At 36.1% G+C, this 26760-nt stretch overlaps 1 protein-coding gene across 2 annotated transcripts in view; it reads right to left on the bottom strand.

The window, feature by feature from the left end:
* Nucleotides 1–2768: 2768 nt before the first annotated feature.
* The window catches only part of Epc2 (enhancer of polycomb homolog 2), a 95496-nt gene continuing 71504 nt past the window's right edge, over nt 2769–26760 (bottom strand). Inside the window, exons 5-14 of one of the 2 annotated variants that reach the window (XM_031370182.1) lie at nt 25609–25757; nt 24470–24602; nt 22370–22561; nt 19258–19347; nt 17911–18059; nt 17466–17809; nt 8900–9036; nt 7039–7198; nt 5925–6258; nt 2769–4784 (exon numbers count right to left, since the gene is read on the bottom strand). In XM_031370182.1, the coding sequence (XP_031226042.1) occupies nt 4712–4784; nt 5925–6258; nt 7039–7198; nt 8900–9036; nt 17466–17809; nt 17911–18059; nt 19258–19347; nt 22370–22561; nt 24470–24602; nt 25609–25757 (1761 nt within the window). In that variant the 3' untranslated portion in view covers nt 2769–4711. The remainder of the gene's footprint in view (nt 4785–5924; nt 6259–7038; nt 7199–8899; nt 9037–17465; nt 17810–17910; nt 18060–19257; nt 19348–22369; nt 22562–24469; nt 24603–25608; nt 25758–26760) is intronic. The other variant, XM_031370183.1, reaches the window with a different exon arrangement.

The following is a 26760-nucleotide window of genomic DNA, read 5'->3' as shown; positions in this document are numbered from 1 at the left end:
TGAAACGACCTAAGCACAGAATAATATCCTGACTCAATTCTGGTGACCCCAGCTAATCGGCCTGGAAGGTGTGAGCACCTACCTTTATTTTCAGGAAGTTTCTGCCACTTGGATTGGTTTTGCTGTGGCCCAGACTCAGCTTCCTAAGTGCCCTGCCATGACCTGCATATGCAGTTTGCCAATCTCAGTTCTTGAGGCCCAGGAACACTGAACGGAACTATCCTCAGGCTTCCTCACATCTCCTTGTTCGACTTCCTACGCCTGACCTTCTGAGTGCTCCTTTCTCCCCCACACTCGCTTCTGCACGGTTCTCTCATCATGTTTGCCCTCTTCCTTCCTCGGCTCCTCTTCTACCTTGCCCGCATAGACAGGTACTCAGGTTCTGCTGCTCACTGTTCTTGAATCCAGCTTCTACAAAGGCTTTGAGGTTGCTGATGTGTCTTTGTATAGCCCTGACCTGATGGCTTGCCCAACAAAACAGCTGTTAGTACCTGAACGCCTTAATTTTTTTTCAATACAATTTGGCAAATAATTTTATCACCAGGCAGCAGACAAGGCCTTCAGGGATGGCTTCATAAACATGAATTTCATGGCCATACGAAAATGAATTGTTACACCCCAAGGAGGGTAGAAATGGATCCCTCTCTATTTGAACAACTAGATTAGAATGAAGCCCAAGTACCAGGAGACTGCAGTGATTCCAGACCCACACAGTGCCATCATTCAGGAGTTTTCACACACCTGTATCCTCTGTTGAAACCCAAAGCCTTCATCTTGCCTATCTTAACCTGACCTCACTTTGTTACTGAACAAAGTCAACTTTCTTCAGTGAAAGAAGTGCATTCAACACATTTTTTTTTTTTTTAAAAAAGTTGTGTGTCCATGTGCCCTGGTAGGCCAGAATTAAGCAGAGGAAGTATTCTATAAATTGAGTAGTTACAATGGTTTTTGTTGCATGTCATTGTTTTGGGAATGTGATTTTCTACAACAGTTTAGATTTCTACACTGAAAGTAAAATATCTGATACTGCATTAGACTCTATTTTGGGACAATCTATTCTGTAGCAAATAAATGATTACTGAAGTACATGGCTGTTACTGAACCTAAGGTAAAACGTTATGACAGCTAAAACACCCTTCAGACAGTCTAAGGTACCGGAGGCACACATCTAACTTGCTATTGATACTATCTAGTTAATAAGGCAATGGATACTGACAAGGGCAGGGAAGAGACTGTTCCTGGAACGCCTTGAGAAAGAGCTGCCTAAATATACAAATTCAGGGATAAGACTAGAAAAGGATTAAAACACCTGTCTTAAATGTTCATCTTCTACCACTCTGTATTCTCTTGGTATAGTACACTAAGTTGGTTACAACTACTCCATATGAGTCATCTAAAATGTCTGCTGCAATATACTCACAGTTGTCGGCCTCTGACACGACTTGAAGGAGCTCTAGATTAACTTGAATCTGACATAGCTTCCTTCCTTGGCAAACCACCAGTGGCATACAGGCCACCCACGAGCCAAGTTTATCAGTGAGGATTCTTTTACAGTTTCAGGAACATTCTTATCTTACACATGGGAAACAATGATCCAGAAAGGGTCAACTTGGCCAAGGCTGGCTTCCATTGGTGTATGGAGACTGAGAGTTTTGGAGTACTCACTGGCTAGGTCTGGAGAACCAGAGCAGAGCAAGAAATCAGGCTTTCAAATGCATGCAGCTTGGTGGTGAAAGAGTGTGGGGGAGGTGGAGGCTGTCTTCTGGGGGAAGGCTTGGACTGCTGCATATGGCAGCAAGCACAGGGCAGCACAGTGAGCTGCTCCAGGAGACTTTTACAGTAAAGGGGGAGCTGGTGCTCGGAAGCTCAGTGGCTACCTAGGTTTAATAGCTGGCTCAGGAACTCTGCTCCAACCCTTTTGTGACCTGTAAAATGAAATAGTACTTTCTAAAACTGCTTGCCAAAAGGGTTAAGGGACAATAAGACACATATTATGTCGGAAAGTATAGCATCACACTCAAATGCAGCTGAACACACTAGGTCAAAGTTTCTAAAACATTGGCCTTTACTATTCTCAATGCCTTCCACCCCGAGTCATATTAACAATAAAATACTAAACACAGTTGCAAACACTGCACTATTTTTTAAAAGAGCTACAATGCTATATCGTGTACATTTAAAGAATATACCCCCATTGTGTCCTCCAATATACTTCGAGCTGTATGGTAATACTGACTCTGACTTACTAAGAAACGGGGCACTCCCTCCAGGAAGGCAGAAAAGCGGTTTGTCTGATATTTTGCCTATACCAATGAAAGGATGACCCAGCACACACAGTCATTTTGTAATTTAAACAAATGCACACATACAAGTAAAACCTCTCTTCCTACACATACTCCTTCTAAAGGGATGCATTTGCCCAGTGTTCTGAAAAGTTCCAAGACATAGCAGAACTGGCAGCACACAGAGCAACCACACAAACCACCCTTTAATTCAACAGCTCCTCTTCCTTTCAGCCCTGGAGAAGGGCTGGAACTGTGTGCACGGCTAATTGAAATCCATTCTATGAAGCAGGTACAACCAGCAAAAGAAGGAAGGCTGAAATTGTCTATTTTACTTCAAAAGGAATAAATCAATCGGCCATCAATCAGTCTTTCGTAAGTTCTGGACTTGTAATCACTTCCAGAAACTGTACAAATACATAGTTCTCATTTCACTTATTTATGACACACACAAACATACACACATACATACATATATCACATAAGGCAAATTAACTTCATGCTTTACTTCAGCAAAATGGGGGGAGGGGAGAAGCTTTCTCTGAAATTAGCACTGAGTTGTTTCAAATTCTTAATAGCAAGATACATCCAATTGTAAGCAGAATGAACATAGTCATATACATATCAATCAAATTATTTCCTTTATATCATCATCAGTGAACCCCAGAGGTAGTATGGCAAAAACAAGCATGGATCCTATCAGGTCACAACCAACAAAGTAAATTTATTTGTCCCCTGTGGTTTTGACCATAAATTGCTTTACATTTAGGATCTGAATAAAAACCACTTTCAGCAGAAATCCTGGCCCATTAATTTAAGTGACAATAAGTTTACAACTTTCAGGACTGGAGATATAAAAAAGGTATAAAATTATGTTCAGTTTGAAATGGTTTTAATTGTATTCATTAAAAATATTTACATTTCCTAGGACTTCCAAAACCCCCTCGCAATATAATTCTACACTATACTCTATTTATTTATAAAATGAGGCTCATTTATGAGATTTCAATGACTGCTATACTGTAAATTACTTACATTCTGTAAAATATCTTATGAACTTTCATAGCAAAGGTAGTTTAATTGGATTATCTGAAACCCAATGGAGCCCAGAGACAAGCCTTAGAGCTTCCCCTCAACGCCTGAAAGCCTGGGACAAGTGCTGCACGGGCTGGCCTGTCCCTTCTGTCCTCACTTGCGCTGTGTGCACATGGTGAAATAAATACATATGCAGCATGGCCGTGTTTTGATATGTATTTTTTATTTCCCTGCAGTTTTCACTTATCAAGAACAAGTAACAGGGAAAGTTGTCTGAACTAGTGCATAAACAAACATTCTGAAACACCACTACACGTATCTAATTTACAAGAACCGTATAAAAAAGTCACTAAAACACTACACTATGAAGGTGTCCAACACTTACAGTCAGACGGTTTCCAACCCGTTACTTGCCTTGTAGCCACAGGAAAACTCTCCAAAATTGAAAAGACAATCTTGCCACAACCCTCCCCCCTCCCAAAACCTGGGATGGCTCGATATATAGACTTCCAATAATTATTGCAATGATATGATGCAATACATACCTGGTAAATATCTTTTATGTGGTGTGTTACAGTTTTAAAGCCAGTTAAAATATGCAGTCTTCAGATAAAATGTAATCCATGAAAAATTTTCATATCTGCACAGTTTAAATGTGCTAGATGCATAATTTCCTAGTCCACTTTTTCTGTGTAATTATTTTTTATAAACTGGTATTATAAATAGAAATATACATTCAAAATATATGGAAAAGTGAGTTACTACATTAAATTTGCATGTATCGATCCATCCCTTTCCCCTGCACAGTAATAGAAAATACTATTTTGCCTTGAAGTCGTATTTGACAGTGAAATGCCACTAAAGTATTTACCAAAAAGTCCATCTAGTCAAATTGTGAAACAAAATGAACCAAGTGAAAACTTTACAGTTCCTTTAGAAAAAAATTACAAGAATTTCATTTCCTAGCTATGAATCTTTAACTTTTTAGACACAAAGTTGGATTTATTTTTTTTTACAAGATACAAAATGTAAACATGGCAAAATAAATAGTTAAAACAAGTGATGCAGGATCCCATTTCATGCTCATGATCCCATTAAAGAATTATTTTTAAAATCCATTCAGTTGCAAATTCAAGTGCAAAAGCATGATGATGAATATCTACTATTCAAGTAACAGAAATAATATTGATGATACAAATAAACTATTTTACAAGGTAGTGATTTTCCCAATTTTACAAAATATACATCATATATCGACTTAACATCCGGTATACTGTACTCCATTTAGGTCCATTGTTCTGCTCTGTGATCCACAGAGTGTCGCCCGCCTTTTGTATTCCGCTGGAATAGGAATGACTGCAACCATCCACACAGGTCATGCCACGTGCCTTCCGTTATGTCACTTCCATAGCTACTGTTGTCTCTGCTAGTCCATTTAAACCCAGTCTTTCTGGTTCATGGTTCTCTCTATAAGGCAAAGAGGAGAATAAGCATTAGTACTCTTGAGAATACATTGACTATGTATAAGTCCCATTTTTAAGTAACTATAACTAAACATAATTCCAGAAAACCCTCCATTTTTATAATTTCCAGGCAGGAATAAAGAGATTTTCTTCAGTTCAGAATTCCACTAATTTCTAATACTAATGAAAGATTAGGGAATATCTAACATTACTAATCCAAGTTCCTTCTTATAGGCTTAACATCATAAACTTATTAACCCATGCAGATCAATTTTCTTCTGATTTACTGTTCTCCTTGCATTAGTGTTATTGAAAGGAACATAAAACTTGCCCTGCAAAACTTGAAAATTCATCAAAATTATATACACACACATACATACATACTATAAAAATTATTTTAAAAATTATAAAGCTAAGAATAACAGCTTGATTTCAACCTAAGCTCTGATAACAGCTTCAACCTATACTGTCAATCTATAAAAATGAGATAGGATGGAGGCTGGAGAGATGGCTCAGTAAGAGTACCACTGCTCTTCTTGCAGAGGACCCAGATTTGATTTCCAGCATCCAGATAATGACTTGCATCTATCTGTAACTCCAGTCTCAGGGATCTGATGCCTTCTGCTGGTATCCTTAGATAGCAGGCATGCACATAGTACACACACACACACACACACGCCAAACACTCATACACATAAAATAATATAAAACATTTTTAATAAGTTTAATAATTTTAATAAAATTTTCTCTGTGTAGGCCTGGATGCCCTGGAAATCGCTCTGTACATCAGGCTGGCCTCAAACTCTGAGATCAACTGCTTCTGTCTACCTAGTGCTGGGATTAAAGGCATGTACGACTGCTGCCTAACTTATTTAAATAAAAAAATTTTAAAACATGATGAAATTGACTGAAGTGTTTAAAATCAGTCAATTTGACTTTTTTTGTTTTCTCTTTTTACAACTCTGGTTGGCATTTAAGGATACTACTAGGCAAAGAGCTTTTTTTGTAGTAAGCAAATCTTCAAGCTTTTGAAAAATCAAGTCTGTCAGAAGATATACTTGAGCAGTACAAAGCAAAAAAAGGCCCTTCTCTTGATTTGGAACAGTCAGAGCACAGTTTAAGAATGGTGCCCGCATGCACACACCTGGCTATGCTGCTGATGGCACTGCTGGGAGTAACCTTTGGCACTCTGTCCATACTGGCAGCAACTGTGGCAAGTTTTAAGGCTGTTGGCGATGGTGCTGAAGTCCGTGTATTGATATGCACATTGACAGGAGAAACAACACTGACATTATTGAGGTGCACTGCATTGGTCAGGCAGGAATTGTTCATGGGAAGTGTCTGAGGACTGCTTGTGCACAAGGCTGGGATCAAGTGGTTTGTGGTAGTGTGGCCAACTGTCCTTACGAGCTGTACAGCTGAAATCCCTGGGCTGGATGATAAAGCCATATTGGTGGAATATAATGTTTTAGAGGGTCCTGCAAAAGAGGGAGAAATCATTCAATTAGTGTAATGGGACAATAAAAGATGCTTAAAGAATCAGGAATTCAGTAATAAAAATAAATGTACTCATATTCTAATTAAATAAATACGAAGCTTTCCATATCATAGTCATATGAGGAGGTTTCCAAAGCAATTTGCTACCTCTGTATGTGTCAACTCCAGAGATAAATACAACAGGACAGATGAAAATGATGGCTGGGTTTGCCTAAGGATTTATAGGCATACAAGAATCAGCAAGGCAGACTGCAGAAAGGGTCTGAGTACATGTAAACAAGCCAGAGAATTCTGAGCTTGGGAGCTTCGAGAGCACCAGTCAGGCAGTAAGCAACAAGTGGCTTTCACAGCTGCACTCTATCAGAGGAGGAGTGGAGGGAGGTGTCCCTCTGCATGTGCACCTGGGAAAGCAAACCCAACTTCAGACTTTTTTACAGACCATGTTGGTTTGTATTTTACTTTATAAACAATTTATACATGATTCAATGGGGGTGGTTAACAATGAACTCAATGGATTTCCTAACATGTGAGGCAACCGATAGTCTATGAATCCAATAGTCTATGAATGGAATCAGAATGGATAGAGATAGGTATATAGAAGGTACAATGAGAATACTAGAAAACACTCAGCTATTAATTCGTATCAGTCCAAGGCATCAAACAGTACTCTATACATTTCCCCTGTGTATATGACAAAATCAAACCCATCTTGATGAGTGGCAATTTTAAGTTAATAAGTATTATAGAAACCCCAGCTGTACCTGAAGGCTGGACAACACCATTCATATTGTTGTGGCCAGTGTTCTGTTCCTTGGATCCCTCACTGCGACTTGGAACAGGAGCACTGACCACTGCAGATGCAGCAAAGTGGGCGCTGGCTGAGTCAAGTGTTTTAGACATACAGTCAGAGGTGCTTGAGCCCTATAAAATGGAAACCAACACAGTTCAGTTTTCCACATTTGTCTATCTATCTAATCACTCTCTCTTTTTCTGCATGTGTGGGGTTGTGGGGATAACAGCATGTGTGTGTGGAGGGAGGTCAGAGGACAACTGTCAGCAGTTGGTTCTGTTCTTCTACAATGTCAGTTCCAGGGATCCAACTCAAGTTGTTATACTTAGCAGCAAGCGCCTTTACCTGCTAGGCCATCCTGCCAGCACCCTATACTCTGTTTTGTTAGATGTGATTAGTGAACATATTAAGAAATGTGTGGAACTCAAAAGGATATTGCCACTCTAATCATAAAGTCATAATACGTTCTTAGATGAGAGATTTAAGACAGACTTTTCTTTGGTATATGAAGCATAAAATCACTAGAAACTAGAAAGCAACTATTTCTGAAAAAGAACTATCAAACTGAAAAACCCATGCTCTATTAATTTTCCTACATAATAATAAACACTTTAAAAACTACTTGACGCTGGGCAATGGTGGCGCATGCCTTTAATCCCAGCACTTGGGAGGCAGAGGCAGGCGGATTTCTGAGTTCGAGGCCAGCCTGGTCTACAGAGTGAGTTCCAGGACAGCCAGGGTTACACAGAGAAACTCTGTCTCGAAAAACCAAAAAACAAACAAACAAACAAACAAACAATTTGATGAGTACACACTGTGGATGAAATGAAATCATAGCCATGACTCACAGCTACTCTATCACAATGTAAAAACCTAGACGGACCCAGCTTTGAAGCAGGCTGTAAGCACTTCAGGTTAGTTATCGGAAGAGACTCACAAAAACCAAATCAAGCGAAGTACAGTGGCCACTCTTCTACGGTTCTGTGTAGAACTGACTGCTACTAACACAGACAGCCACAGGCTATAAACCAAGGCCAGATCCACCAGGACTGTCACAGGGGGTGTGGATAGCAACCAGGATCATCAAGATTTCCCTGGTGTCAACTCCTGAGTTTAATGTAGAAGGACAGACTCTTGAGAATGAACTAAATCACTGCTGGTAGATCTTGGTCTGAGAACTCCACGAGTATGACAGAATGGAGTTAGTCTTAATTATGGACAACGCAATTTTAGACCTTAAATATGAAATTTATTTTGCCAATTCAACCTTGAGACTATGTCCTTTTATTTTGTTTGGCTTTCAACGGCCTAAAGCAACAGTACTGTGTTCTTGCACAGTTGTAGAAGCCATGTCTCACAGGGAGTCTTCCAGAGCTCATATCAAGGTGTCTATACTTATGGGTGTCTAGGAACTTCTGGTGGCATGTGGCATTTCTTTTTCCCCTCAGGGAAATGTGATTCACACAGGCAAGGGGCTCTTAGATTCACCACATAATTTAGAGTTCCTTCTCCTCCTAGGCTATACTGACACTTAAGTATAAACTTGAAGAGGTTAGAAAAGCCATATTCTTGAAAAAAATGAGGGGGGGTTAAAAAATAGCTAATTATTTTATAAACTCTCAACAATCCTTCTAAACACTAGTTAATTCTTTCCTAAACAAAAACTACCATATTTGGCTCTCAAATAACCAAACACTAGTCTAGAAATGGCTAGAGACTAGCCATTCAGAAATAGATAACTTAATAAAAGAAAATCTGGGTTAATTCTAACTCAAGAACAGAGGTACAAAGTCACCTGTAGAAACTTGGGAAAGAAGAGAGTAAGAGGTCACCTGTGCTTTTGGGTGTGTCTGCTGTGAGGAATGCTGGGATTGCTGTTTCTGATGAAGCTGCGCAAGTTGCTGCCTTTGCATTTGAACTAGCTGCTGTTGATGTGTCTGAAACTGCTCCTCTGTGATGCCCCCTGTTACTGATAAAGGAGAAAAGCATATTAGAGTTCTTTTAATGACATAAGCAGAATACAGCATAAACTCGTAAAGATGAAAAGCCAATATAAGCCACAATACACATCTGTTAAGTAGAACCCCAATGGCAAATCTTTCTGAGTGCTGTATGTTCACGTCTACAATTTCCTTTGTTCCTATGCAGTTTTTAACTGTATAACATGATGGAATTGAAATCTGTTTTTGAATTTTTGTGGGCATTTTTTATGTTTATTGGTGTGTTTAGTATGTGGGTATGTGTATCACAATGCATGGTGGCAAGTGTCATTCTTTACTCACTGAGCCATCATGCTGGCCTCAGCTTTGGAGTCTCTTAGTTCTCCACAGTAGGATGCCCATGGTATAACACCAGTAAGAATAATGACAAATATATGCATTTACTATTGCAAATATAAACAATAACCAAGTTACAGCCTTAGTGAGAGACAGATGACTTCTGCCAGTTTTTATGACACTTAGTGAAAATACTTTCCTTTCTGATTCTAAACTGGAATAGAAAACAATCATATTCAGCAGCCATAAGCCCCAGTGTGAGCCAGTGCAGTCAATGCCTGAAATAAATTCTATAAAGTAAGGGCTGGGAAGGAGACATTTTTAGAAAACTAGAGTTAGAGGGGACCTTCAGATGCAACCAACAATGCTCTGAAGAGTGTACAAAGTTATGGGTTTTAAGTAAGAGCAAGATCCCTGTTTCCTTAAGCTGACAGAATGATCAGTTCAAAAGAGTTACAATAGGTACATTTTTCTCAAAGAAATGTAAATGGAATTTCAGGAACTCATATTTAAGTGGGTCGCTGATAAGGCAATTTAGCGAACACAAGGTATTTTCACAGAAATTAGCACTTATTTAGAATATAAGTGTCCAATGACACCAGAATACACATACTTTTAAAAGTAATTTTCACTCTTCCTTTCTTTTCTCTTTGCAGTGCTATGGGGCCTACATCTTCAGCTAAGCCAATCCCACCACAGAGCTACATCTCTAGCCTAATCCTACTTATTAAAAAAAAAAAAAGATTTATTTTCTATTTCACTCAATCAGTAATAATTTACTGTCTACTCCCATGCAGAATGTGCCCTAGGAATCTTGGTGATTATAGGGAAAAATGAACTAGAAAAAGGTTATTAATATAAAGTCCACAGTACATCTGGGGAGAAACAAAGTAATGTCAGTCAATGTTTACATGTGCTGAGAAATCTAATCAGTATGATCTACAACCGAGGTACCTTACCCCCTCAAGGTTTGTGTTCAGTAAGATTGTCATATAAGAATATTTTGATAGTAATTTGACAGTAATATAGACAAATGGCTAAGCTGTGCTTAGTAAGATGGCAAAGCTTTAGGTACACTTTCATCTCTCTTATATGGTATAGCAGCACAACTTCTATTGGATTATGAGGGGAAATAAATATTTTATTTCTAGAGGATTCCAAACACTGTTATATTTATTATACTGCTCACTTTAGAATCTTTACCTGTATTTTTGAAGTATACAATAGTTATTTTACTGAATTACCAACAAAATCAAAAGTCTTTCTTTGTACATGTTAAATTCATTGCAAGTGTTCTATTTTTAAATAAAATAATTAAGTCTAAAGTTATAATCTTCAAAATCAAATGAAAATATGAAGTATTCATGAATTTCCAGCTTTTTGAAAACCTTGGGGAAAGAGATGAAAAAAATAGCTTATTAGATATGAAGGCAGGAAGAAAAACCATAAATCTAAATAATTTAGCAAGTCTTATATGTCTTCTATGTTGAGCCATTTGGAAAGGAAAAGGTAGAGAATCCAAAGCTAGCAAAATCCAATGAACCAATGCTCTGACTAGATCTGAGCTTTACATTGTGGAAAAGTGTGACTCATGCTTAATAACTTATGGATAAATAGTAAGACATTACACTTTTAGTGCCACTTAAAAACAGAAATGTGAACGAGACTCTTGTTTTCTCTGTTCAAAGCCTTGTGGGGCAGTTGGTAAGATGACAGCAATTTAGAATAAAACACTAACCCTGATAAACCCATCTAGATAGAACCTTTTTATTGTATTCAAAGAGTTTATATATTCAAAGAGTTTTGAATCTGAGCATTCAGATTTCAAATAATCTGATAAGGTATATTAGCCACTAAAGTTCATACAAATATTCTAAATCATTCTTAAATATGTCAGATATGGAACAGTTAACTGTTATTTAAATTAGTAAATAAAGTGTCATTTTTAATTAAATAAACTATTTTTGGTATTGAGTGTGGTGGTCCCTGGCAATGATCCTGCTAAGGCAGAAATACTGGCTTGAGGCTACATAGGGACCAATTACTCTTGGTCCACAGCTAACAAAATATTGACCACTAAGTGTTCTGCACACTTCAGTGAGCAAGTAGCAATTTATGTATACATTTAAAAGCAGTACTAAGATTCTTATTCCTGACCCCACTTCTGGTTAAGAATCACTGATAAAACAACAACAAACAAAACCATATCCAAAACCTAAAATCAAGCAAAACCCAATTCTACAATACAGATAAGCTTTTACTCAAGCTTATCTTTTCAGAGTACTTTACAGATACCCTTTACTCAAGCTAAGTTTGCTATTTTATCCCTGACATTCAGAAATAGAATGTCATTAGGGTGTTTTATGTTTCAAACTGTTCTTTATCTAGAATTTTCTAGAGTACTGTTTACTTATTTATTCAATTCTAAGATACAAAGCTGGAACAACTACCCACCCCTCTTTAGGACAAGGTTTCACATTGCCCAGGCTGGCCCAGAACTCACTATGCAGTGGAGGATGATCTTGAACCCATGATAACCTGCTTCTACCTCTCTCACACCACAATCATAGATGTGTGCCCACATCCAGCAAAAAACACGGTAACTCCTTTGTTAGCGGGAGTGGTTAAAGGAAAGGTGGTTAAGAGATACAGACACAGTGAGCTGATTCTCAGGGTTGATGAATTTGTGGGAAAGAGTAAAACTTAGATTAAAAACACTTTCTCAGTAGATTATTTTCCCCAAGTTACTGAAATATTTCCATGAGATTTATTTTCTTTTTACAATGAGTCAACTAGTGGCATACATTAAAATGCATCAGAAAGGTCACGGTTACAGTGAATACATCCATTTGGGATGAAATGCAGGAAAGGAACTCCTCATTGGTTGGTGGCAGTGGCATAGGCAGAAGTGGTGATGGATCAAACAACAAGCTCTCTTCCTGCTTGCAGCCGTATGAACTCTTGAACTCTTCTCACTAGTTTACTGTACGAGCTGGCGGCTTAAGGGCAATCTTACTTCACTCTCCAAGGTTTTATCAGGTCACAATTACCACAAACCTGTCCATCCTGAAAGGTGACAATACTTAACTGCTTTAGGTATATGGGAAGCATTCTTTTCTTTAAGTAAACAGCTTTCCAAATTTTCCTGGCTAATATCCTCTGATAGATTGGTATATTCACTAAAGAATTTCTTCCTTATGTATCCAACACTGTACACAGTAGAACCTTGCATTTCTTGCTGCTTGTTACATCACTGCCAGTATTTTACAAAAGTGCCCTTTCTGGCTCCCTTCTATACACTGATTTGCTACCCCTCCTGCACTAGTTAGCTTTTATTCTTCAGATGACTCCATACAGCCTTTACAGACACTTAATGGCCATTACTTTTCTACTGAATGCTTCCTATATGGCGCTCTGCCTGGGCTGAGTAAGCTCTTTGCACCTTTCTCTCCAGGTCTCTGGTTAATGATCCATGAAGGAAAAAACAAAAAAAAACCCACTCTGGATACTTCACAGCCTTTATACAATGACATAACTACAAAGTTCTAAGATTGGATCCACAGAGGCATTCTTGTGGTTATATGAAATATATTCAAGTATTTCTTGATTTTTGTATTGCTGTCCACTGATAAACTAAAGAGAAAAATAAACAGAACATGTTCTAGTTACTCTGGAATGATAATCTAATAATGAAATATGAATCTTTTTGTGTCCACCTTTGCTTTTTAATTTTTAACAGGATTTCTTAAACTGGGCTAAGATATATTCTTGAGAAAGCATGGTTTTTCAAATACTGGCCTAGATCAAGTTTTCAGTTTACTGGAGAACTACTGTGCTGGTGAAGATTATGTTATCTTGCATTCTCTCTTGGTGAGTCTTTGTTGTGCATTACAGCAAATGGTTTAAAGCAATGATGACCATACCAGGATTTCACTGTAAGGGACAGATCTGGGTCTGAACTGGGGGCAGGCAGATGAGGAGGTTCTGTCTTATATCTTACATGTTACAGTACAGAGTAAGCAGTGGTTCTCATGAAACACTGGAGGTTTCCAGGGAAAAGCTAGGGGAGCTGGAGTTACTGTGCGAGCCTACAAATGTTCTTAATCATAAGTTGGAGATACAGGAAAATAACTGCCAGAGTTGGAAGGGTCGAGAGATGAGGAACAAATGGATACACCTGGGATAATGATGATAGATTTTCAATATCCAAGCACAGTAGTTAATATTAAAGGATTGCTAACTCCTTTTACAGTTATGCTACAGTATTTTAATAGCTTAGGTCTGAATACTTTTCTTACCTTTAGAGAGGCCATAATCTCCCCAAATAAATACAACCTTATGAGTATTTACATTAGTTGTTAAAGCAATTTCACTTCCTAACACTTTTTATCCTTGCAAAGATTTCATGGCAATTTAAGAATGGGAAAAGAAACTAAATAAATGAAAACTCAGGAATTCCTCCTGGAACAATATATAAACTGTTCATGTTAACTTAAACTGTATAGCAGTAAAAACTATGTTGACCAAAAATCTGGCTCTTTAAGTTTGAATCAATAAAGCTGTTTTACATATGAAACAGGTTTTCTTGAATTTTATACTAAAGAAAAAAAATTTTTTTAAATTGACAGTATCAGTTTCAAATGACTTCTGACTCTAGTACCCACTACTTCTATAGAGAATGGAATGTTGCCATGTACTGCCAGCTTCTTGAATATATTGTTTTCTTCCTCAACTTTTCAATCATTAAACAGTGCTTTGTATATAAAACTGTAAATAACTTTATATGAAATAATGTTTGTTTATTTACTTGCTATGTTCAATAGAGCCTCTTTCCTTTCTCAGTTCAGTTGAGTTTTTAAATTAATACCTTTATGTAGTAATTAGTAATGCTTCTCATTTCATTTAAAATACGTTTTCTGTTTTAGTCTTTCTAATATTTAGGGCACACATTTAAATTTTCTTTGAAGCATATCAAAAATGATAAACGTAAGTTAGATATGATGGGATACATATGTAATCCTAGCACCAAAGAGGCTGATGCAGGAAGATCATTAAGTTTGAGGCCCGATTGGGCTACATGGAGATCCTATCTCTGGATAATCAATACATTAAATGACACCTTTTCCACACAGAGATTTTGACTTTAAAAAATTATTCATGTTAACTAACAACATGAACATAAAAAGGCTTAGGCCACTTGCGTTTGAATATGCAGGTGATACAGCCTCCTTACCTGCTTTCCTTAAGATCTAAGAACATGCCATAGAAACAAGAATTGTTGCTAAGTACATGGGATTTCATTTCTGCTTAAATTCTTCATTTATTGGTATTTCCAAACAGGGAAAGAAAACTCAAACAGGTAAAATTATATGCCTATCCTATTAGTTTTAAAAAATATACAGCTTTTGAGACCAAAGTTCACCCAAATGAGTAAATGACACAATTATTAGGCACAGAAGGGAACCCACCTGGGTATTTACTGAACTGTACTGGGAAGTTCCTTTCAGTTACCCAGCTTGTGCACTACATACCTACAGTCCCATGTCTGACACTCTCACTCCCAGCGTGGTGCAAAGACCCAAACCTAGGACCTGTCCAGCCTAGGCAAGCTCTACCACTGAATAAACATGAACTTCTCCAGGCCACAAGCCCAATATTTTAAAAATGTATTAAAAACAAAAATTCTAATGATCTCAAGGACAAGAAGACCTCAGGCTGTCTAGAAGTAAATAAGCTCTTTGCTTTACTAACATATAAACAAGAAAAGCTGATTTAAAAAGACTGAATTCGCTGGGCAGTGGTGGCGCACACCTTTAATCCTAGTGCTTGGGTGGATTTCCGAGTTCGAGGCCAGCCTGGTCTACAGAGTGAGTTCCAGGACAGCCAGGGGCTACACAGAGAAACCCTATCTCAAAAAACCAAAAAAAAAAAAAAAAGAAAACAGTTTCAGTTATATTAAGTTATAATTTTGGATCAGTATATATTCAGAATTGATATAGCAACAGAAAACATATATTATCTAGAAAACATTTATGTCAAATCCAGAGTTCATTTGGGACATATAGTTGAAATCTGTAAATACTCAAATTGAGAATCCATTCAAATCATTTTAAACATGCTATCTATTGGTAGAGTTAAAAAGCCAACATATAGTCAAACACAATTATCAACACCTATATAGGATATGTTTTGAATTCCCTTTTTGAGCAGTGTCTGGTACAGAAATTTCTATTCATATGATTTTGAATAATCTTGGGAATTGACTGGAAAAACTCAATACTGTTTAACTTCCTGTAATAACAGATTTCTAGAAACTCAAAGATCTCAAATTATGAGATATTTTTATCCATTTCAGATAAAAGGCTCACTAAGCTTCACCAACTCACAAAGTATATATAGAAAGAGGCATCATTTTCTTAAAGTTCAGCTTGGAGAAAAGGAACCAAGATATTTGGAGAAATAGAGGCTAACTTCCACTCATTCAAACAACTCTGATTCTCTACTGCAACCTTCAAATGGATGGATGTCTACAGCAAACTGAAAAACAGCTCACACACAAGACTGTGAGCAGCACTGATATCAGATTCCAAATTGAAGGAATTTAAAATAATTTTAAAGAAGTTTACTATAACTTCAGCATCCGGCCAAGGCATCATCCAGGAAATAATTTAGATATGCTTATGTTTCCTTGTTAATAGTAGTTCATGCAAAGACCCACAGCTGGTGACTGTGGAGTGCTCAGCCTCAAAGCAAGCTCTCAAACCATCCTAACCGAGATTCAGGAAACACTGAAGAAAGGAGTAAGATGAACTACAAGATGAACAACAGGGAAAGAGGCTGTGGAATACTGTCTTAGACTTATGACCTGGTCACTATACTCAGGAATCCACAACAGCTGTTGTTGGCAGCACAGGACACATACAGGAACAAACCAGTAAATAAAATTCACAGACAGGGGAGGATCTCATGGGTCCCTGTACTATCCAGGGGATCTAATGGCAATCTAGGGCTGCTGGTAGAGAGGAAGTCAGCTATCTACTTCAGTCATGTAGCTACTGGTGAGTCATTCATACTCCAGTGAATAGATTCACTCCCACGTCCACAGTAAAGGCCATGATTAAACAAAAGCACACCAAAACAAAAAGTTAACAAAATGGAATAGGGACTTGAAGGGTGGAAGAAGGGCTTTGAAAGGGCAGGGAGGAAATAAGAAAGAGGAGAGGAACATATGTCACCAGAATATGCCATTTATGTTCATGGAACTGTTGAGTAAATTATTTTAAAAATGAAATTAGAGGTTTTTATTTAATACATTTCCACTGGATACCATGCATAATTGCAGTACATATTATAAACATATTTATAAATTATACATACTTATAGACATATAATAAGATTATCCACAGAATAAAACAAATCAAAATTATACTTTGGAATACCTAGATATTCAAATTATTCTTAATGTATATACCATAAAAACACTAAATTATGTGAGCAACAACTCATTACATACATACATACATACATACATGCATACATACATACATACATACATACATACATAGGAAGGCACAGCCTCAAAGTAGCTATGTAGCCAAGGATGACCCTGAACTCCTGATTAGGTTATAAACACATGTTAATATATCTAGCACAGTATCTCTTAAAATGAAAAAGATATTTCTGATCTTAACTAGAAAGGTAAGCATGTTGACGAAAATCACTATTCAATAGCATCTTTAAAAAAAAAAATCATTTTCTAGAAACGCTTTCAATAGAACTCTCAAGGAGCAATGCTTACATTCCATCCATCCAAGTCAATGAACATTTTCTAACATAAGAAATAGCCAGCATTGTAGAGCAATGATCAGGAGGCAGCCAGTAAGTAGTAAGCTCACAGGAACACTGGGCTTAGTCCACACACTTGCCACACCACTCACATGTAAAATTCAAGTCATTTAGTAAGGTGCCATCTCTTAGGCTGAGAACTAAACTAAAATTTATTTTCCAAATAGAAGTAGGAAAATAAGTCTCCAAAATGTACTGTGAGTTCATTTATTACATAGTGGACATGAAGGAGAAAAGAGCAGCAGCAGAGACCTGTGACAGACCTTTTAATGCTTACCTGATATGCCGTTCTTGCTGGTGTTCAATAAAGCTACAGATGCTGCAGAAACTCTTTTACTGCTCACAGTCTGCCCTGGTTTTCTTGAGGTACATTCTTCACTATCAATGTCCTGTACATTTAGTAGCCTTGGCTGGAAACACTGTAGTCGACATGATCTGATATTGCTTAATATTTCAGAAAGAGACAGTCTATTTTCACAAGGTTTACTGGAAGCATTGGTCCGAGAGAAATTAGAAGAATAGTCTATAGTTTGGGAAGAACTTGAAAACCCATTCAGCATCTCAGGGTCTATCTGTTTCAGGACAGGGTCATGTTCTGTGGATATTCGGTCCATTATGACCCTGTAAAGCAATATAAGACATACATATGTACATCATAAAGAATTGTTTCTTTATTGATTCCCTTTCAGCTTGAAAATGATACGGAAGTCAGAGCAGCTCACCTTCCGCCTCTGCCAACTCGCCTCCTTGCCAATCCTATGCATCTTCTTGGAACTGTAAGTGTCGTAAGACAGTGCTTAGACCTCAGCTTAGCCAAGTCTGCCAACTCTGAATTATCATATGTATGGTTACTAGCCTGGTCCAAACGCGGCTGCAAAGAAAGAGAAAATGGAGAAAAGTTAAATCATGATAAAAATGAATGACTGCAAATCATATTAGAAGAACATTAAAATTTAGATGAAAAACTATAAAATTGAGGCTAAAATGTATTAATCCAGTTAAAATTTATAAAATTAAAATCAAAAGCTAATCAAATTTAGACAAAAAGTTTCCTTATCGAAATTACCCATTCCAAACTATATATATTTAGTATTTTAAAAAACCTATAAAAATATGTTTTAGGTTTCTTTATATAGAGAGGGATAAAATTAATAATTTATAGTTTTTCTACATGATAAACTAGAATGAATTTTTTTAGGGATTGCAAGAGGCAACTAAAATTTAGGAGAAGTATATGCACAGGCCAAGCTCTTAAGCTCTTTGCTTTAAGGAACGTAGACCCTGTTTCTTGGCCTTTTAAATTGCATGCATCATCCTGTTTTTTTAATTGCATGCATCATACTTTGTCCCCATGTATAGGAGTTTTCCCATCTTCTATCAGCATAACCTGAAAACAAATCCCTATCCTTCCTACACTAAGTCTGCTTTCAAAAAAGCCATCTATCTGTGCATTCCATAATGCAGTCAGCTGGTTTGCATAAACCATGCTAACAGGATAAAACTACCTTTTCTACTCTATAGTTAAATACCTGACAGAAAACCTTAGCACTGGGACACCAAGGCTATTCTCTAAACACTGTGCCCAAAATGGGACATTAATAACAAAAAGAGATTCCTAATGTGTCTGAAATTTATGGATACAATTATCAGACAACTTTACCATAAACTTTAAAAATTATACTATTGGGTATGTATCTCTCTCTCTTTCTCTCTCTCTCTCATGCACACTCGCACACATGCACTCACACATACACATTTCAGTGAATACCCAGAAGCCACCAAAAGTTCTAAAGCTAACTTAAGACATGTGCAATTAATTTTCACAACTGTAATTAAAGCTACAAATGAAGTAATTTTGAAAATAGGAGTTGTCTAAGTAAAAAATTCTAATATTCTGTGAAAGAATTTGGTATCTTTCATCTTCTTCTGCTGGTATTCACATGCCACAGAAGGCATTAAATAAGGAATATTGATGCACTTCCCACTTTTAGACTCAGCCTACGTTACCTTGACATGAATGATCTGTTAATTCCAGCTCACAAAAATACCACAAAAAACAAAGTTCTTACAGCATAATACTGGCATCCTGCCCGCCTTCTGAAAGCACAGGGACCATCAGGATCATTTTCTTCTTCAGGTTCTGATGCTGGAGATGGTACCTGGATAAAACAGGTGCTCCATTTAGCAGTTACCAAGTTAACAAATCAATGTATATAATGAATGAAAACAAAGTCAGATCACAAACACAGCTGCCTACATCCAGCAGGTAGCTAATTTGCCTGAAACATTTAATGACTGGTAAATATTTTCTGTAGGTAAAAATCCTTTTTAAGATTCATTCATGCATCTAAGCACACTTGGTACTATTTCTGAACAAAGGCTAGATATATCAGTATAGTTTTTATATATCCCATTTATATAGTCATAAATTGTATAGGCATAAATGCTTGATGATGACAATTATGCCTCACCTATAGGTAGTTGTAATTTTTATCTGGACCTTCTCTCTATAATAAGGTCAGATGCTAGGAAAAAGTGGGCACTGGACTCTCTGGAACTAGACACAGCAAGCTGTGAGGTGCCATGTGGGTACTGGAAGCAAACTCGGGTCCTTAGTAAAAGCAGCAAGTGAACTCAACCACTGAACCATCTCTCTAGCTCCTTAAATCACTGCCTAAACCTAGCATGGCAGAAACAAAAAATTTAGCCAAGTATATAAAAACATTGGTTGCTGAGAGAAAATTTAAGACTACAATAGTAGAGGAAAAGTGTAAAGGTTTTTAAATTAAAGAGTTGCTACATTAAAGAGTTTTTTTTGCCAGGACCAGATGCTACCAGCCAAATCTCCTTACATAGTCTAAAAAGTACTCCTGGGGCAGAACTGACTCAATAGAGCACAAGTTGATGTCATAAGAACAGGTTAAGTGATGATATAATATATCTGATAAAATATACTTTGGTATAGCAGAGAGACAATAAATATAATGTTCAAACAACACAAAAGCCTTAGTCCTTAAGTTTGGATTGTCTCTCAATCTAACTTAGCAGTGTATCTTTTCCTCACAAAATACCTGCCTCACCTTATTAACTTGATAGTTTTGAATCTTAAAAATCCCATTCCTTTTTGGAGAGGAGTTTTCCCCCTCCACATTAATTCCAAACTGTGGTGATTCCCATGGAGCTGGGTCACCTCAGAAGAAGGGCATTTATTTAAGGTTCCAACATGCCTTTAATAGCCCACAGGGAAGGAAGGCACAGTGAGCAGGGGCTGATTCTCCTTCCTGAGGTACCAACTCCCAAACTCAGACTGTAAAGAAATCTCAACTTTGCAGTTTGGTTCCTCTACAGATGTCTAAAATTTCCTGCATGAAGTGCCTCACTCCTTCCCAAGTATCATTCTCTAGATTGGACTCCAGCACACACAGAAAGGTAGTACCACAGAGCAACTAAAGGAGAGCCAGGAGTGCAATTAATACAGACAGACAGGGTCTCCACTGGTCCAGCTACAGTAGGGTAGTCAGCCTTGGTTAAAATACTTCCTTTAGCTTATCTACTCCCTTGTTCATTGTTTACTAGGTAACATATTATCTCTTCCAACGTGTCCTGGAATCCACTCCTGGGAGAATTTAGAACTTCAGTCTAAATACCTATGTTATTTAGTGATGTCAACATACAAGCAAACAGTCTGAAATAATGAGAAAATACCATAAAAACTAACAAAAGTTGTCTAAAACTTAGGAAAAGGTCTCAGGAAACTTGTAAGATGCAATTTTAATGTAAGGGAGGGGGACAATGTAATGAACTATAAAAATTTTGAGCTGAAATGAAAACTTAATACATAAGGAATGTATAACAAACTATGCTGAATGAAGCCTTATCTAAACTTTATATGGATGTATTTAACTGTGTCATTTTCTGACAGGCTTTTTAATAATTTCCCATTTACCTACTTTCCTTAACGCCCTCTGCTCTATCTTTCCCTCTCTCTTCTGTTTGACTCCTGCCATGCAAACTGATATGTTTCCCTTTCATCACGCTATACGTTTGCTGCAGCTTCTGCTTTCTCTACCTGGAAGAACTTGATAGGTTTTTCATTCATTACATTCCTCATTTCTTGAAAATGATTATCTGATGACTTTCCCATGACTACAAAGGGGTATCCCAAACTGGATAGTTTTTCTGACAAATATACTGACTGGTTTTATTAAGTGGTTCTTAAGAACAAGTAACATAAAGCATATTTTTGTGTATTTATTAACACATATGAACACTGCAATATTGTTTAGGATTAAAAAAAAAGCTAAGTAAGTGACAGGGTAAAAAAAAACATAGCCACAGGGAACACATTCCTATGAACTGGGTTTTACATGGCTTTATGAGCAGTCTTGCACTAAAATTGTATATGTGATGTTGACTTTTAAAAGAAAATTGCCTTTAAATAAATAAAACATTAAAACATGACACATTTGGTAGTAGATTCAAGTGGTTACAGTATTTTTTTGTTATGCTTTAGGTCATACAGAAAAAAGAAAATTAGGTTTTTGTCAGACCAGGTACTTTTTCAAAAAAAATAACCTCACCCTTTAGTATATACATATAAAAATAGCAATGATAAAAATAAAATTAAAAAAAATTAATTCTAAATACTTTGCCAAGAAACTGTTGAATAGTTGACGTGGGTTTTTTTTAAAAGTTAAAACTTTAATTAGTTCTTTTAAATCTTTAAAATAAAATTGCTATTACTGACAAATAAAATTTATATTAAATCAAAAAGAGATTATGTTGGTAGAATATGAAAGAAAGAACAATGTTGGTACATACTTATGTGTAAATGTTTTTTTAATACTAATATCTTAGACTCAGTAATGCTATTTCTAAAAAGCCATGTTAGAAACAGGAAGAAGATAAAGATGTTTGTTTTAATAAAAGGCAAAACCTGAAAACTATGTAAATGTCCCATACAAAATAAATTTCTATAGCTCACAAAAATATAACAAAGAGTAAATACGAAGCTAGTGGCAACATATCTGTGTGTATACATGTATACTTATGAAATATGTAGAAAATGTCTTATGACATTAGTTTGAAACAGAATCAAGACGAAGATGCCAATTACACTGCAAAACACAGCAATATAAAAGAGGAGGAGGACATGTGTTTAAAACAGTTTCAAATAAGCACCTGTGGAAATTCATCTTCGTCTGAGCTCTGAAAGTCATATTGCTTAATGTCCCTCTTATTGATCACAGGCAATGGCTCAGGAGTGGGCTGCTGAGGGGCTATCCCAGCCTCGGCCTTAGGCCTCTTTGGGTACTTCTTCTTTTGACGAACCACATCAGAAGCCTCTTCTTTCAAAGACAAAGGATGAGGGTGCTGTTTACAGGACGAATTTTCCCCCAAAAGGAAGAAATGAAAATCATTTTAGAAATCATGAAAAACTATGCTCCTCTTTGAAAAACATACATTTTTCTTTAGGAGTTAATTTTAATTATTGTTTTTAGTATGAAAACTTTATTATGTCATAAACTGAAACATGGTTTAGATTTACTTTCTGTTATTTATAATGAAAAATAATTATGGTGTTTAAGGTTTTTTTTATGAGTAGTTAAAAATCTATAATTTTTAGGCTATTATATTATCATGCCATCCCATGTTTAAAAGGTATTTAAATTTAATTCTTACTTAAATCCATTGTGTTGGTGAACAAAATTCATTACTTTATTTTTAGAAATAACTGAATTGGATTGCTAGCTTATTTAGTTTTACACTAATTTCCAATTTATAAAAATCTCTATGTGAGGTAATGTTTTGAAAAAAATAAATTTATGAGCTAGACAAACACTTTCATTGTTTACAACATGTAATTATTGCCTTGACTGAACAATAATCAAATGGTCCTCAAGTACCCCAGGGTTCTGTGTAGTCCATCTGGCAAAGGGTCTGATTGAAGGGTTTAGTCCCTTCTCCTTTCCACAAAGCTTTTTTTATATACTGGTTGGTACTGCTTTTGATAAAAGAAGAACTGTCACTTTTAAAAAACCTAAAAATTGACTGTTCTGAGCAACAAATTAAAAACAATATTAAAAGTTTAAAATTATTAAGGAAGTTATATATTGTCTCATGTAGTCCATATATTAAAAATACCTTAGAATGAGAAACAGTGCACACGACAGAAATGCTGTTTTAGGGACAGATCATACTTAGTGAAATATAAGCTGCTTGATAGAGATGGATAAGGGGAAAAACTATTAGATCAAAAAGGAAACCACATTGTTAGCAATTCTCCATGTTTTAAAGTGGGATGAATGAAAATTAAATATAGCAACTATGTACACAGAGTAAGACAACAATGTGTCTCTAAAAATAGAAACTATTTTATTTACTTTAGAAAAGGCCTAAAGTAAAATTCAATACTTCTGCCAATAATTATGGGTTAAAATTTTATATTGAATGCCTAGTAATTATACTCTTGGGAAAAACACTGATTGATACAAATGGATTAAAAAATAGTTTTCAAAGCAACATTTGTTGTGCTGATAACTTTTTTGGGCTATCAAAACAAGTGTGATTCAAAGGGAATCAGATAGGTGGGCTAGATGCCTGTGATTAATAAGAACCTGCTGGTTGAACTGACATGAGCTGAATGAGGAGGAGTCAGACTGCTCCACACTCTTCCTTAGCATTTAAAATTGAACCCATGAACAATATCACTATACATTTTTCAAAGATGAATTTTCCACAAACACCCCAAGTCATATATAATGTCTGTCTAGATGTTTCATATCAATGTTTATTTAAATCTTAACTTCTTAAAATTAAAGGCTCTATACATTTTTCATACCCAAATTAAGTAATATTCGAATACAGCAAATTGGTACTAAAGAAATACAAAGCTTTAGTTAAAAATACAATGTTCACCAAGGCTAGCTCTTTTACTTGGAATAAACTATTACCCAGAAAGTAGAGGACTTTCTAACACCAATCAAGGTATGGAACTGGCAAATACTGGTTCTGGCAATGACCCTGTTTTCTAGAGAAGCAGAAAGCACATTAAAAACAATCCACTTTGGTAGACATGAACTCAAACTGTGAATCTAACACTTAATACTTATGATCTAGAAGTCACAGAAGTAGAATTCTTGAGGGACTAATGGGTTTGTATGTTTATAAAAACACCCATCAAAGTGGTGGCATAAAAAAAAGCGCTATTTATTTTCTTCCTTTACCACCATATTATGTTATTAATACGACCACTCACGACACTCTCCAAAGAATATTTACCTTTGTTTTACATTCTTGAACTTTGTGATGATTTCCATTATGAAGAGTTGTTGGACTGGCATATAACTCTTTTTCTGATCTATTAACTTTCACTTCATTAAGGATTTCACCCCCATAGTCTCCCAAATGATATCTTCAAAAGACAATAAGGTATAAGAAAATAAAGCAGAGTTTAATAATAAAGAAAAATGTATTCAAAACAATGACATTTTAAGTAGCTGAATCAGCAAAATAGAATTATCAATTCTGAGGGATGGGAAGGGGTGAGACAGGGCCTCAAAGGTCCAACCAGGTAGCATCAAAGTAGATTCAACTCCTGATTCTCCTGCTGAAATTACAGGTACATAACTCCAAGACTAGCTTTAGAATATTAGATTACTGCTAAGAGAAATGTTACAAAACCAAAGAAGTTCATACTTGAGATCCAGTTAAAAACACAATAAACAGTTAACTTTAATAATGCCTAAGGTATACAATACATAAATTAATCACATAATGTGTTTTATCCAGCACTAGGAATATTGCTTTGAATGGTTACTTCAGCCATAACACAAAATTCCCTAAAACCTAACAGAACTTTAGTCTATTTAATTATGCAGGAAAATAGATCATAATCCTGAAAAGTGTAAACAGGAAATTTTGCTTTCCAACCATTCATTTCCTTTAGTGCTCAAGAAAAAGTAATTGAGACAAATAGGCAAGATGACTCTTAGGTTTCATTAAGGAAAGTCCAATGATTCTGCCAATATCTAAAACCATCAATTCTCTATACTAGTGGTTCTCAATGTATGGGGTATGACCCTTTGGGTCGTATCGTATATCCTGCCTATGAACTATTTACATCATGATTCATAACAGTAGCAAAATTACAGTTATAAAGTACCAATGAAATACCTTTATGGTCAGGGGTCACCACAGCAATGAGGAACTGTTAAAAGAAAGCTGAGAACCACTGCTCTATAATATCAAAATACCCCCACTTCAATGAAATTCAGGTCTGTAACAACCTAATTTTTAAAAACAACTAGTAACTACTAATCTTAAAAAGGTAGAAATGAAATTCTACTAGACAATCAATATCCACTGTCACAAAACCTGGCTAGCCCAGCCCTCTTAATACGGAAGAGCAGCAATGTTACCTTTTTTCCACAACTTCCAGTGTTAAGTGCAATAATTCGCGTTTGGTTTTTTCTCTTCTCTTAATCATTTCCAAAATCGTTATGGCTCTGCTGAACTCCCGCCTCAGTTTCAGCATCTTCTCATAAGAAGCTTCATCATTCTTACGGTTCTTTTGAAATAAGGATAATTTTAGAGAATAGTTAACTTATTTATCTTTTATTTAACAAGATCTGACTAAATCTCAATTATCCTATACGTTTTAGTAACACAAACAATATCCAAATAGCAACTCCGTAAGAACTCATCTGTGAATCTGTGAAAATTTAAGTACAAGCAAATGTTTAGGGGGAAAAATGCTGATAACTATTGGCACAGAATGAATAACTTCAATGTGAAAGAAAAAAAAGAAAAAAAATCCACTCGAACCTAGAATATAAAAATTATAAAGCCCTTCTATTACAGTAATGTGTTACCTAATGATAAAAAAATAGTTCTACCAAGATCAAGGTACCCCCAAAATAGCCCAAGTGAATGCCAAATATATAGCTATCCAAGTCTTTAAGTGGGAGCTAAAAGGTTTAAATATAGTCAAGACTAAACTTAATCTCTAGCAACTCAGAAGACTGAAAATAGTATATTGAGCACCACAAGAAATGAGATTTTTGCACCCTCATAGAGGCGGGGGTAGGGTGGGGAGGTTCTCGGAGGAGAAACCTGGAAAAGGGACATTTGAAATGTAAATAAATAAAATAACCAATAAAAAAAATCTAAAAAAAAAGGAAAGATTACCTTGTATAATACCTCATTGCAGGGGATGAAAAAGATCTAGCAAAAACTTTAGGCTTCAGAATACTTCTTACTTATAAAAATAAAATATAACTTCAACTAAGTGTTGGCTTCATTGTAATATGCAGCATTCATGAGAATATAAAATCACCAATGATGTACACAGTAAGTCAAACGCCCCACGGTAGTCTCATCTAAACAGAGACCTCTAATGCTAGTCAATTTTCACAAAGACTTTTACTTAAGCAATCTTTTCATTCTTGAGTTAACTACTGAATATAGAATTAGAAAGAACCCCCAAAAAGGTCCAAGATTTCATAAATACAAGATTATGAATGAAAATAAAAACAAAAAAATAAAACCCCTGAGTTTTACATTTTCTTTTT

Source organism: Mastomys coucha, unplaced genomic scaffold, assembly GCF_008632895.1.
Source record: "Mastomys coucha isolate ucsf_1 unplaced genomic scaffold, UCSF_Mcou_1 pScaffold15, whole genome shotgun sequence".
NCBI classification, from domain to species: Eukaryota; Metazoa; Chordata; class Mammalia; order Rodentia; family Muridae; genus Mastomys; species Mastomys coucha.
This window is presented reverse-complemented; position numbering and strand designations above follow the sequence as displayed.